At 37.9% G+C, this 15294-nt stretch overlaps 1 protein-coding gene across 1 annotated transcript in view; it reads left to right on the top strand.

Annotated features, from left to right (window-relative positions):
- The window catches only part of SVEP1 (sushi, von Willebrand factor type A, EGF and pentraxin domain containing 1), a 185519-nt gene that overhangs the window by 157353 nt on the left and 12872 nt on the right, over positions 1 to 15294 (top strand). The window contains exons 41-44 of the mRNA XM_060101262.1: positions 3497 to 3560; positions 5074 to 5247; positions 8647 to 8823; positions 12506 to 12676. Of these exons, the coding sequence (XP_059957245.1) occupies positions 3497 to 3560; positions 5074 to 5247; positions 8647 to 8823; positions 12506 to 12676 (586 nt within the window). The remainder of the gene's footprint in view (positions 1 to 3496; positions 3561 to 5073; positions 5248 to 8646; positions 8824 to 12505; positions 12677 to 15294) is intronic.

Raw genomic sequence — 15294 nt, 5'->3', positions numbered from 1 at the left:
TACCTTAAAAATTTTGGAAATATCCCAGTGTTAACCACAAAATTGAGAGAGATGCTATAACAATTGTTCTTATTCCAAGAATGTCTGAATCACCTGAGAAAGTTTTTCTAAATATTAATGTCCAGTTACTTACAGAAATAACCAAGTCCAGGTCTGGAACATGAGATGTAAAAGATTAGCCTAGAAAAGCTTATCATATGAGTTAGGAGGGAACCTATCAAAGGTTACGTGCTAAAAAAAAACCTCAGGAGCCAATTGGATGAGGCTTCCACAGGCCAAGATGAGACCATTTTAGCATCAATAAGAGTAATAACTTTAATGGACTGAAACACATCAAATACGTCATGAATGACAGTAGACTCACAATGATACTAGAAGAAAATTAGTTGGTAACTTTTAGGGGATGCCCATGAGCAAATTCATTAGTTTGAAAACACAACGAAAGGGGGAAAAGTATCTTTTCAATGCTAACTGGATGACTAAGTAACCAAATAGTAGATGAAATCAGTCAATAATGATAGAATTTTAATCTCAGAATTTGCAACTCTTATGAATTAATGGATTTAGGTTATCATCATCATGGCTACTGATGTCAGAAAAAAAAATAGAGGCACCCAGACATTATAATGCCTCTGGATGGAAAAACACACCATTAGGGAAAAGTCTTACCAAAAAAAGAACTGTTGAATTTGAAATTTTGCATTTTTAACAAGTGCCCCAGATACCAAAGGTCAATGGCTGGAAAAGTGGTTAAGAATAGGGACTTGGTCCCAGCAGACCTCTGTTACAGGCTCTCTGCTTTTGCTGGATGAAAGATGTTGGGGAACTGACTGAACCTCTCTGAGCCTCTGTTTCATCCCATCTGTAGTAGAAATGCCATAACCACCTTTGCACAGTTACTGCAAGGACTGGAGATAAAAGAAAGTGGCAAGCACCACCCTTTATGCATTGTCTGAGTTCAGTAGAGGGTAGTTATTATCAGTACTCCTCGTATGTATATTATTACCAAAATCAGACAAAGCAATTAAGACAGCTAATGTAAATCATGTTAAATTTTTCTAATATGTAAATAGATTATCATTTTTATGTAAGGTAAACAACTTCTTTGAGCCATCTAACTCTCAAAACTTTTACTACACATGCAGTCTTCTTGAAATAAAAATCACTACAGGCGGGCTTCCCTGGTGGCACAGTGGTTGAGAGTCCGCCTGCCGAGGCAGGGAATACGGGTTTGTGCCCCAGTCCGGGAAGATCCCACATGCCGCGGAGCGGCTGGGCCTGTGAGCCATGGCCGCTGAGCCTGCGCATCCGGAACCTGTGCTCCGCAATGGGAGAGGCCACAACAGTGAGAGGCCTGCGTACCGCAAAAAAAAAAAAAACTTAAAAAAGAAAAATCACTACAGGCAACTGAGGAATAAATCAAAATAACTCAAAAATGAGATAGTCATGTTCTAAAATCACTGGTAGTGAGCAATAAAGTGGTATTTATGATTCTAAAACTTACTATAACTATCTAACTTAATTGTTGATTAAACAGATACATTATGTCAAAAATAGTAACTTGATGCTAATCTGGATCTAAAACTCCAGGTAAAAAACAAAACAAAAACAAAAACAAGATAAGTAAAGGGATAGAGAGAGAAAAAGAAAGAAGGAAAAGCATGATAAAATTTGCAATTTACTAAGGAGGGAACCAACAGACGGTGTTTGATTTTTTTTTTTAAAGCAATAGTTACAGAAAATAGAGTTCAGTTTTTATTGGAACAAAAATTGACATGATTGAAACAGAATATTATGTGAATTATTGGAAGAAAAAGGAAAATATCTTAGTGGGAAAAATGCTAACCTATTGACTAAAATTAGCTACTTGAGTGTAGTCCACTCTGGAAGTACCCAAATAGGGAGCTGGCTTTGATGGCTTGTCATATACTTCCTCAAAAGTATTAAAGAATAATTTGCAAACTAGAATAGTATATTTTCCTGTGCATACATAAGTATATGTTAACAAGGTTTATCTCTGAATGAAGAACCCTAGAAAACTTTGTACTTTTCTTTCACGTTTTCCAACCTTTCTGTAGTCAAAACATATTATTTTTTCAATAAGAAGAAAATAATGAATATATATTTTTAAAAATTTTAATTTTATTGGTTCAATTATTTTCTTGGAAAGTCAGGAGAGTATCCTTCTATCAAAGTCAATGGAATTTTTATACGTAAAGATTTGTCAGTAATTAAACTGATAGCTCAAAGTAAATACCTTTGAATAGAAGATTAAGGATAAAAGACATCAGTCAATCAGCTAAAAACCAAAGTAGAGGCAATTGCTCCTTTTCAGACATCCTGGTAATTTAGAACACAGCTTCAAGAGGATATGTATCCAAAGAGCTCTGAGGATTGAAAAGCCATGAGACAAAATCCATGTGCTAAGGTTCATATACTTGACTTAGAGTCAAGCCCCTTAATACATTACTTGGAACCTAATCTTTTTTTTTTTTAACATATAATGTTAGAGAATTTTATTTATCTTATTATTCCATAGTAAATTAGGAATTTAAAACATGGGAAAAGGTTATCATTAGGAACACTGATGATTACAGTAAAAGATAAACAACAAAAAAAGAGGAAGCAAGGATGCATAAAAATTATATCCAGAAATAAAAACCCAGTAATCTTAGCTTAGCTCAGCCTATAATAACTCTAGGGGGGCAAACAGCCTGTATAGCCCCAAGGGCTATGGGATATATACCAAAAGTGCATTGAGAATAACAACTATAAATATTTTTTAAGTAAATTACATTATTTTTACTCTATTTCTGAAGGCAGGGAAATAAATTTTAGAAAGATTTTTATTTTTTTTTTAAACTAGTATTTTATTTTATTTATTTATTTTTTTTGCCTTATAACAAATTTAATCAGTTATACATATACATATGTTTCCATATCCCCTCCCTTGATTTTTACTCAAAATATATAAAATTTTACTTGCTCGGGACCTTAATAGGGTAAGTTTATCTTTAATGGATACATTACATTGTCAAAAAGTCAATCCTGATACCAATAAGATATCTTGACATGTTTCATGTCCAAGGGTATAAATAAAATAATTCACCTTCTTTGCTGTACCTCTCAGATATTAGAAAATAAATTTAAGTCAAAATATTTTTAAGTAGCCTAAGCAAATATACCTCTCTGACATTTCAGACACATTCTTCATCAGTCTTTGCTATTGGTTATAATTAGTTATCATTTAAACAAAAAGTAAAACAAAGTCTGTACCTTAATTACACTCATCAGCCAGAATATGAATTTTGAGGTAATTTGATGAAAACATTTTTGAAAGTTTAAACCTACCTCTTAAACTATATTTATTTAATGAATTTATTTAGCATTCCAGTGCCAAGAGTTTCAAGTTCACATCTGAAGTGACTTTGCATTCCCTTAGTTTTTCATTATAGAGGTACCATCTTGTCAATGACCTGTTTTCATTTTTTCACAGGGGAACAGGGAACGGGTCTGTCAGGAGAATGGACAGTGGAGTGGAGGGGTGGCAACGTGCAAAAGTAAGTCAAATGACACTTAGTCCCCCAAATGATACTAAGGACACAAAATAACAATGTGGCCACATTTTCTTTATCAGTCATTTTTGTAATTAAAAAAAAAAAAATTGACTCCGTGAACTACATGCGAACCTTTTACAGGCTTTTGCTCAAGGGCACCAAACAAATAGAAGGGTGAAACACTGTGATAGAGATTAATGATTAAACTGGAATAGAGCACAAGATTGCTGACACTGGAATGGCAAACATTTTGTTTAGAAACTAGTTAATTATTGAGTTTACCTGCCTTTTTATGGGTTTTTCCCCAAAATAATGATAAATTAGAAGGCTTAGAGCTGTTGCCTTGGTAACAGTCCTGGGCAATACTGACATCTTCTTAAAATGATGTTGGTACCACTGTCCAATAAATGAATATTCACACTGTTTGTGGAACTTTCATTAACTCATTGTATGAGAACAGTCAAGTGTATTTAGCAGGATGTGGGTGAATACAGGTGACTCTGTTCCTAGGATATGGCTCATATTACTACTCTGCCGAAACACAATGTATGTAAATACAATAGTTACAAACCAGTCAAAACGGCAGGCTTAAAAATGTTTTTCTCTTAATAATTCTGGAGGAGTCATCAAATTTTCAAACTAGAAGGGGCCTCTTGAATAATCTAGTCCAGACCCTTGAGTTGACCAATGAGTGAAAACGGGCTGGGAGAGGGAAAGTGACCTGCCCAGTATCAGAAATGACGTTAGCGGCAGAGCTAACACTAGGACCTACATTTAGGTCTTCAATCCATTTTGAGTTTACTTTTGTGTATGGTGTTAGAAAATGTTCTAATTTCATTCTTTTACATGTAGCTGTCCAGTTTTCCCAGCACCACAGAAATGACATTAGCGGCAGAGCTAACACTAGGACTTGGGGTATCTAAATCTTTGTTCACTGTTGTTTCAACCATACTGTCTAGTACAGATTAATCAGTTGATTTTGTATGCAATAGGAATCTTAAGTCTTTAAAGCAGTATTATATGGCTGAAATTCAATGGAGAATATGACTTTTTAGTTCTAAAAAAGAACCATGTGTGCGTGTGTGTGTATACATAAACACATACATAAACATTGAGTTACATCTCAAGTCACAGAAAGGCATCATTGGGCATTCCCAGTAATAGCATTTTTTAATCTCAGTTGTTCATTATCAAAAAGTGTGTGAATGTACGTGCAGGGTGAAAGGAGAGGAGAGTGAAAAGGAAACACCTATGTCTGGAATAGGAAATTGCTATGGTGTCGGTGAGGGGATTGTTTCCATTTTGCAGGTTTAATTCAAACTACAATGATAATGGTTTGAATAGTTTCTATCTCTGAAATGCAAGATAGTAAGAAAATGTTCTGTATGGATCCTGTTACTCTGTGGTTTTCTTTTCTTTTTCTTTCTAAGTTATTAAATAAGTGATACAAGTTCTTTGCAGAAGGAAAGAGGATTGGGAAAATCACTTAAGATGAAGCTTTTCTTTTTCTTTTTAGAGACCAAGTGTGAAGCTCCACTTGGGTTTCTGAACGGGAAAGCTGAAGTTGAAAACAGTACTGCTGGACCCAGCGTGGTGTATTCCTGCAACAGAGGCTACAGCCTTGAAGGGGCACCCGAGGCCTCCTGCACGGAAAATGGGACTTGGAGCCACCCAGTTCCTCTCTGCAAACGTGTGTGTTGACCTTAGGAGGGGATTAAATCAGATTCGGTGTTCTAATTAGTTTCCCAAATGTCTAAACCATGGTAGAAAACGCACCTATAGGTGAGATTGGCCCAGAGAAAGATATCTGTGCATATCCAAACCAAATACTATGGGGTATTTTTTTAACATCTTTATTGGAATATAATTGCTTTATAATGTTGTGTTAGTTTCTGCTGTATAACAAAGTGAATCAGCTATATGCATACATATATCCCCATATCCCCTCCCTCTTGTGTCTCCCTCCCACCCTCCCTGTCCCACCCCTCTAGGTGGTTGAGACCGAGTTGATCTCCCTGTGCTATGCAGCTGCTTCCCACTAGCTATCTATTTTACATTTGGTAGTGTATATATGTCAATATTACTCTCTCACTTTGTCCCAGCTTACCCTTCTCCCTCCCTATGTCCTCAAGTCCATTCTCTACATCTGTGTCTTTATTTCTGTCCTGCCCCTATGTTCATCAGAACCTTTTTTTTTTTTTTTTTTTTAGATTCCATGTATTTGTGTTAGAATACGGTGTTTGTTTTTCTCTTTCTGACTTACTTCATTCTGTGTGACCAACTCTAGGTCCATCCACCTCAGTACAAATAACTCAATTTCGTTTCTTTTTATGGCTGAGTAATATTCCATTGTATGTATGTGCCACATCTTCTTTATCCATTCATCTGTCGATGGACACTTAGGTTGCTTCCATGTCCTGGCTATTGTAAATAGAGCTGCAATGAACATTGTGGTACATGTCTCTTTTTGAATTGTGGTTTTCTCAGGGTATATGCCCAGTAATGGGATTGCTTGGTCATATGGTAGTTCTATTTTTAGTTTTTTAAGGAACCTCCATACTGTTCTCCATAGTGGCTCTATCAATTTACACTCTCACCAAGAGTGAAAGAGGGTTCCCCTTTCTCCACACCCGCTCCAGCATTTATCATTTGTAGATTTTTTGATGATGGCCATTCTGACTGGTGTGAGGTGATACCTCATGATAGTTTTGACTTGCATTTCTCTAATGATTAGTGATGTTGAGCATTCTTTCATGTGTTTGTTGGCAATCTGTGTATCTTCTTTGGAGAAGTATCTGTTTAGGTCTTCTGCCCATTTTTGGATGGGGTTGTTTGATTTTTGATGTTGAGCTGCATGAACTGCTTGTATGTTTTGGAAATTAATCCTTTGTCAGCTGCTTCATTTGCAAATATTTTCTCCCATTCTGAGGGTTGTCTTTTCATCTTCTTTATAGTTTCCTTTGCTGTGCAAAAGCTTTTAAGTTTCATTAGGTCCCATTTGTTTATTTTTGTTTTTATTTCCATTTCTCTAGGAGGTGGGTCAAAAAGGTTGTTGCTGTGATTTATGTCATAGAATGTTCTGCCTATGTTTTCCTCTAAGACTTTTATAGTGTCTGGCCTTACATTTAGGTCTTCAATCCATTTTGAGTTTACTTTTGTGTATGGTGTTAGAAAATGTTCTAATTTCATTCTTTTACATGTAGCTGTCCAGTTTTCCCAGCACCACTTATTGAAGAGCCTGTCTTTCCTCCATTGTATACTCTTGCCTCCTTTATCAAAGATAAGGTGACCAGGGCCTCCCTGGTGGCGCAAGTGGTTGAGAGTCCGCCTGCCGATGCAGGGGATACGGGTTCGTGCCCCGGTCTGGGAGGATCCCATATGCCGCGGAGCGGCTGGGCCCGTGAGCCATGGCCGCTGAGCCTGCGCGTCCGGAGCCTGTGCTCCGCAACGGGGGAGGCCACAACAGTGAGAGGCCCGCGTACCGCAAAAAAAAAAAAAAAAAAAAAAAAAAAAAAAAAAAAAAAAAAAGATAAGGTGACCATATGTGTGTGGGTTTATCTCTGGTCTTTCTATCCTGTTCCATTGATCTATATTTCTGTTTTTGTGCCAGTACCATACTGTCTTGAATACTGTAGTTTTGTAGTATAGTCTGAAGTCCAGGAGCCTGATTCCTCCAACTCCATTTTTCTTTCTCAAGATTGCTTTGGCTATTCGGGGTCTTTTGTGTTTCCATACAAATTGTGAAATTTTTTTTTTTTTTTTGGTATGTGGGCCTCTCACTGTTGTGGCCTCTCCTGTTACGGAGCACAGGCTCCGGATGCGCAGGCTCAGCGGCCATGGCTCATGGGCTCAGCCGCTCTGCGGCATGTGGGATCTTCCCGGACCGGGGCACAAAACTGTGTCCCCTGCATCGGCAAGCAGACTCTCAACCACTGCGCCACCAGGGAAGCCCCAAATTGTGAAATTTTTTGTTCTAATTCTCTGAATATGGCCGTTGGTAGTTTGAGAGGGATTGCATTGAATCTGTATATTGCTTTGGGTCATTTTTCATTTTCACAATGTTGATTCTTCCAATCCAAGAACATGGTATATCTCTCTATCTGTTTGTATCATCTTTAATTTCTTTCATCAGTGTCTTGTAGTTTTCTGCATACAGTTCTTTTGTCTCCTTAGCTAGGTTTATTCCTAGGTATTTTATTCTTTTTGTTGCATTGGTAAATGGGAGTGTTTCCTTAATTTCTCTTTCAGATTTTTCATTGTTAGTTTATAGGAATACAAGAGATTTCTGTGCATTAATTTTGTATCCTGCTACTCTACCAAATTCATTAATAGCTCTAGTAGTTTTCTGGTAGCATCTTTAGGATTCTCTATGTATATTATCTTGTCATCTGCAAACAGTGACAGTTTTACTTCTTTTCTGATTTGGATTCCTTTTATTTCTTTTTCTTCTCTGATTGCTGTGGCTAAAACTTCCAAAACTATGTTGAATAATAGTGGTGAGAGTGGGCAACCTTGTGTTGTTCCTGATCTTAGAGGAAATGGTTTCCATTTTTCACCATTGAGAATGATGTTGGCTGTGGGTGTGTCATATATGACCTTTATTATGTTGAGGTAGGTTCCCTGTATGCCTAGTTTCTTCAGAGTTTTTATCATAAATGGGTGTTGAATTTTGTTAAAAGCTTTTCTGTATCTATTGAGATGATCATATGGTTTTCCTCCTTCAATTTGTTAACGTGGTGTATCACATTGATTGATTTATGTATTTTTAAGAATCCTTGCATTCCTGGGATAAACCCCACTTGATCATGGTGTATGATCCTTTCAATGTGCTGTTGGATGCTGTTTGCTAGTATTTTGTTGAGGATTTTGGCATCTATGTTCATCAGTGATATTGGCCTGTAGTTTTCTTTTTTTGTGACATCTTTGTCTGGTTTTGGTATCAGGGTGATGGTGTGAAGTTCTATATTTTTAAGCCTTATATTATCATCACTGAGAACGCAGCTCCAGCAGGGGTAATGCTCCGCCTTCAAAGAAACAAACTGAGAAAAGAGGGGGAATACCAGTACATATTTTCTTTTATTTTTAACAGCAAATCCATGCCCTGTCCCTTTTGTGATCCCTGAGAATGCTGTGCTTTCTGAAAAGGAGTTTTATGTCGATCAGAATGTGTCTATCAAGTGTAGGGAAGGCTTCCTGCTCCAGGGCCAAAGCATCATCACCTGCAACCCTGACGAGACGTGGACACAGACAAGTGCCAGATGTGAAAGTAAGTCAACACATGGGATCCAGTGAATTTCATTAGTGGGAAGTGTTTTCTCATCTTTGGGAGATTATTTTCAATCAGGCAACTTACATGTAGATATTTAGAACTCTGTCTTATCATGGTCATCAATTTCTGTCTTGCTACTTTAAAACTTTTTTTTAAATTTAAAATCCAAACATAAAAACACAATCCAGAACTAGACTAAAACCTGCCTGACCAGAATTTACTGAACAGGTTTTCAAAACGTGCTCTTCTAAGCATGAGCAGGATATTAAATCTAAAATACCTTTTTTTTCTCCACGCCGTCAGAGTCCTTAAACTCTGCTTTAATGGGCTATGCATGCTTTGCAATACAAAAATTATTTCACCATGGTTCTCCAGCTTGAGCGGACATCAGAACCACCTAGAGGGCTTGTTAAAAAACAGATTGCTGGGAGACTTCCCGGTTAAGACTCCGTACTCCCAATGCAGGGAGCCCAGGTTCAATCCTTGGTCAGGGAACTAGATCCCACATGCTGCAACTAAGACCTGATGCAGCATGCATGCATGCGTACATATGTAAATAAATAAATATTTAAAAAAAATTTTTTAAAGCAGATTGCTGGGCCCATCCTAGAGTGTCTGATTCAATAGGTCTGGAGTGAGGCCTGAGAATTTGCCTCTTTAACAGTTTCCCAGGTGTTGCTGATGGCAGTACTGCTGGTCCTGGAACCACAACTGGAAAACCTCTGGGCTAGCACCATGGTGATACCTAACACACAGTCTGGCAGCATCTCTTGCTGCCTTGTGATAACTCTTGACATTATTCTGCTTTTTTAAGTATTTTAATTTACATAAGCATTTGCTATTTTTTTCTTTTATTGAAGTATAGTAGATATACAATGTAGTGTTAGTTTCAGGTGGACAGCAAAGTGATTCAGTTACAAATATCTATATTTGTATTCTTTTTCAGATTCTTTTCCAGTATAGGTTATTAAAAGATATTGAATATAGTACCCTGTGCTGTTTTATATATAGTAGTGTGTATCTGTTAATTCCAAATTCCTAAGTTATTCCTCCCCCTCCTTTCCCTTTAATAACCATAAGATTGTTTTATATGTCTGTGGGTCTGTTTCTGTTTTATAAATAAGTTCACTTGTATCATTTCTTAGATTCCACATATAAGTGATATCATACGATATTTGTCTTTCTCTGTCTGACTTAACTTCACTTAGGGTGATAATCTCTAGTGCTGCAAATGGCATTATTTCATTCTTTTTTATAGAACTCTTGACATTTCTTAACACACATAAAGCATCTTTCCTGCCCAATATCCTGCCCTCCTTTGTGGTGCAGGCTACTCCCTCTACAGCAGTCAACTAACAAATATTCATTGAGTCTAACCAGATGTGAGGTAATGGGCTACATAGTATAAAACTATATTATGCCTACAGTGGTCTTCGTCTTCGGAACACTTGCACTTTAATTAATGAGATTAAAAATGTGCATATGAAGGCCATGGGGATTCTGAAATCAGAGAAAACCTGGGTTTGAGTTCTGTCCTCAAAACTTTCTAATTCTAAACTTAAGCTAGTGCCCTAACTTCTCTGAACTTTGGAGTTCTCATTTGTAAATAGCACCAATAATTCCTATCTTATAGGTTTGTTTTGAAAAATGAATTGGTATATATTTGTGATATGTCCTGATAGGAAGAGCTGTCAAATAGCCCCAAATCCTTGAATTTTCAGCTAGCAGCCTACTGCAGCATTAGAATTTTGATTTTACTCCAGAAAAGTGGGTATCATACTTTTACCTGGGATTTGGGTCCCAACTCCTTATGAAATCTACCCCTAGTGAAGTGGGAAGAGCTAAGTATGTATAAGCCTTGACTGTCTAGGCTCCTTTAAAGCCATCAGCCTGAACGAAAGCAGGCCAAGTGGCCTGATTCTGCCCACATATCCTCACGTTGGCCTTAGCTCCCGGAGACTTACCACTCAGGGGACTGGAAGCGAGAGCCAGGAGAGACATGCATTTATTACAAATGTCCCTTCAGTGCATGCTTAATTCTTCCTCAGTATTCTTGAGAAGATGCAGGGTTGCCTAGGAGAGGAGACAGTTTCCACAGTTGTTGTCCTCAATCCCCCTTTTGCATTTTCTGTTAGACAGGGAGTCTTTGGCTTAGAACAAATATCCTTCCTGAGGGACCAAAGCAGCCACCTTCCTCATCCTTTTCACCTCATCCTGCTATTTATCACTACAAATCAGTGAATAAAATTTAGTGTGTATGAGAATCCTCTGGGGAGAGTATGTAAGCTGCAGACTCAAAAGCTAGAAAGCCCAGAAGTTTGCATTTTTAATAAGAACCCAAGCTGATTCCCACATAGGTGGCCTGAAATCCGTGCTTTGACAACCACGTCTGTGAACCATCAAGCTCACTGGTATCTTTTTACATGCTGTTCCCCCAACCTGGAAGCAATAGTCCTCTGATCCACTCAAGCTTTATAGCCTGGTCCAAAGGCCACTGTCGTTGTGATTCATACCCTGACAATCCTAAGCATAATTAGTTACATTCACCTCAATTTTTCTACAGTATGGCATCCGGACCTCTAATATAGCTCTTTTTAAGTTGTACGACAGTATTTCTTTGTCTGTCTTCACCCATTTGTCTGAGCAAAGGTACAGCATTTTCTCCATTTATTTCTTTCCAGTTTCTGGTACACAGTATGCATTGATACATATTGGATATCTGACTGATTGAATTAATGTTTTTAACTACCTTAGAAGGAAAAGAAAATTTAGAAGAATCAGACAAATTGATCCTCCCCTCTGGCAAGATTTTAATAGTATTATGACCACAAAGTGACCTTTTAGAAGCCAGTTCATGAAGACTCATCTAAAAGTTAGCCTTATACAACCTGGATACTAATGAAGTCCTGACTCCAATCCAGTCCTTGTCTTGTGAGACACCACGGAAAAACTCTAGTTATCTAGTTTATTCTCTTGTAAAATTCTCAAAGCAAAATTAGTTATAAACATTTTTATTTAAATATTCGGCACATGTGCTTTTAAAAGAGAGGATTCTCCTTCAATCTTACACTTTCCAAAAGAAGAGAGTCACTGCTTTACAGTCTTGGAAAGAGGGAAACTGATGTGAAACCTTGAATTTCATAAACCTCATCAAGCTGTGTAAATGGAGTATCTTTAGGCTAGAGACAGTATTCATTCATTTACTCATTATTCAAACATGTATCGAGAGCCCATTGTATGCCAGGCACTGTTCTAGGCACTAATAAAACAGCCATGATGGAATCTGTAGTACTACAATTCATGATCTTTACTCTAAAGTGATAGACTATAAATAATCCCCATGCTTCTTCTCTTCTTATTTGATAAGCATGCTGCATTGAAGTTCTTATACATCTTTGGCGAGGTATAAGAAGGCAAGACTTACTGCCTTGAGTATAAAATAGCTCAGCTTCAACATATGAATCAGAAGACAAAACCTTTGATTGTACATCGAATTTTTCTAGAGAGCAGCAGGTGATGCTTTTAGTTTCTGGTGTCTTTTAGATATCATGTAGGTGAAAAGGTTACCTTTGTGTATTTTGTCTTTCCTCTTTAAGTCTTAGAGGTGAAACTGTGTCCTCTCCCAACCACTGGCTGGGTTAGTAGCACAAGCTTAATTATATTTTTGGTTTTCCTATAGAAATCTCATGTGGTCCACCAACTCACGTAGAAAATGCAATTGCCCGAGGTGTACATTATCAGTATGGGGACATGATCACCTACTCGTGTTACAGTGGATACATGTTGGAGGGTTCCCTGAGGAGTGTTTGCCTAGAGAATGGAACCTGGACATCACCTCCTGTCTGCAGAGGTAAGGAAATATTTGAATGGTTAGTTCTTACTGAAGCTGTAGGAAAATGTATATGGCAGTCTGATATGGCCAACAACTAGTATGCACGCTATTTTATCTTTCCTTGGCTTTCAGTCTTCTTTTAACATGTGTGTCATTTTCCTTAACTTTATGAGTTTGATTTTTGAAGGCTTGCACACAGACCTCTGGCCCAGCACATGGCCCGTTTCTGAGTCAATTTTGGCTTCTTACACAAGTCTTCTCTCCAAATCTTGGAAGTGTTCTCCAGCTGCTAAGGGGAGCTGTGTCATGTCTGGGCCATGAGGGCAACTCCTGGACACTCAGGTGTTTCAACACAGATTCCAGTTCTACTCGTCCATCCTGAGCAGACCCCTGAGTCCCATAAGGGATGAGGCAGCCCACCCAGAGGGCAGAGTATGAGACAAGAGGTACTGGGCGGCCCCAAGGAAGCAGAGCCTACCACTTGGTCTCTGTGTACATGCCGGGGGCTGGTGGCGAGCATTCCATGTTTACACAAGCTGTCTCTTTACTTGCTGGATTGAATTTGAAAACCTAAGGATGAATTTTGTGAGTGCATTCAATAATATCTTCTCGGGGACTTCCCTGGTGGTGCAGTGGTTAAGAATCTGCCTGCCAATGCAGGGGACATGGGTTCAAGCCCTGGTCCAGGAAGATCCCACATGCCATGGAGCAACTAAGCCCATGAGCCACAACTACTGAGCCCGCAAGCCACATCTACTGAGCCCGCATGTGCCTAGAGCCCAGGCTCCACAACAAGAGAAGCCACCACAATGAGAAGCCCACACACCGCAACGAAGAGTAGCCCCCGCTCGCCACAACTAGAGAAAGCCTGTGCGCAGCAATGAAGACCCAGTGCAGCCAAAAATAAATAAATAAATAAAACTAAAACTAATAATAATAATAATATCTTGGGGTGGGGGAGGTTTCTATGTTGAAAATGCTGCAAAATGGAATGAGGTAGATAATGAGACATCCTAGTATGTCCTTCTAAAACTTACATTTCTCTAATAAGATAGGCTACTTTTTTTACAAATCATAATAATTATTCCATTCTTTCTACAAATACTGAAAGTGAGGAATTCTTCTACTGAACAAGACAGACATCACCAAGGAACTAAAAGAATAATCAAGTTGTTAGATGGGTTGTCCACATGGCCATGAACAGTGGTCAGATTTGGATTTGGGGTGAAAAAAGGCCAAAGTCTTTTTTTTTATTATTTTATTGTTGATTTTTCAATTTTATAGTTGATTTACAATACTGTGTTAGTTTCAGGTATACAGCAAAGTGATTCGGATATATATTCTTTTCCAGATTCTTTTCCATTATAGGTTATTACAAGATATTGAGGGAATTCCCTGCCGATCCAGTGGTTAGGACTCTGCACTTTCACTGCCGAGGGCCCAGGTTCAATATCTGGTTGGCAAACTAAGATCCTGCAAGCCTGCATGCTGCAGCCCCCTGCCAAAAAAAAAAAAAAGATATTGAATATAGTTCCCTATGCTATACAATAAATCCTTTTTATTTATTTTATATATAGTATTGTTTATCTGTTAGTCCCATACTCCTCCTCCTTTCCCCTTTGGTAACCATAATTTTGTTTTCTTTATCTGTGAGTCTGTTTCTGTTTTGTAAATAAGTTCATTTGTATTATTTTTTAGTTTCCACTTATAAGTGATATCATATAATATTTGTCTTTCTCTGACATACTTCACTTAGTATGATAATCTCTAGGTCCATCCATGTTGCTGCAAATGGCAATATTTCGTTCTTCTTCATGGCTGAGTAATATTCCATTGTGTATGTGTGTGTATGTATGTGCATATATATATGGACACTTAGGTTGATGGACACTTAGGTTACTTCTTGGCTATTGTCTGTTGTCTGCTATTAGCTATTGGCTATTAGCAGCTATTGTCTGCTAATAGCTATTGGCTATTGTCTGCTAAGAACACTGGGGTGCGTGTATCTTTTCGTATTACAGTTTTTGTCTTTTCTGGATATATGCCCAGGAGTAGGATTGCTGGATCATACGGTAATAATATGGTAAATTTAAAAAATTTTTTAAGGGACCTCCATACTGTTCTCCTTAGTGGCTGCAGCAATTTATGTTCCCACCAACAGTGTAGGAGGGTTTTCTCCACACCCTGTCCAGCGTTTATTATTTGTAGACTTTTTGATGATGGCCATTCTGACCAGTGTGAGGTGATAACTCACTGTAGTTTTGGTTTGCATTTCTCTAATAACTAGTGATGTTGAGCATCTTTTCATGTGCCTGTTGGCCATCTGTATGTCTTCTTTGGAGAAATGTCTATTTAGGTCTTCTGCCCATTTTTAAATTAGGTTGTTGGCTTTTTTGATATTGAGTTGTATGGGCTGTTTGTATATTTTGGAAATTAAGCCCTTGTCGGTAGCATCATTTGCAAATATTTTCTCCCAGCCCGTAGGTTGTCTTTTCATTTTGTTTGTGGCTTCCTTTTCTATGCAAAAGCTTGTAGGTTTGATTAGGTCCCATTTGTTTATTTTTGCTTTTATTTCTTTTGCCTTGGGAAACTGACCTGAGAAAATAGTGCTACAATTTATGTCAGAGAATGTTTTG

The sequence above is a fragment of the Mesoplodon densirostris genome, chromosome 6, assembly GCF_025265405.1.
Source record: "Mesoplodon densirostris isolate mMesDen1 chromosome 6, mMesDen1 primary haplotype, whole genome shotgun sequence".
NCBI lineage: Eukaryota > Metazoa > Chordata > Mammalia > Artiodactyla > Ziphiidae > Mesoplodon > Mesoplodon densirostris.
The sequence above is the reverse complement of the archived record's forward strand: the minus strand, read 5'-3'. Positions and strand labels throughout refer to the sequence as shown.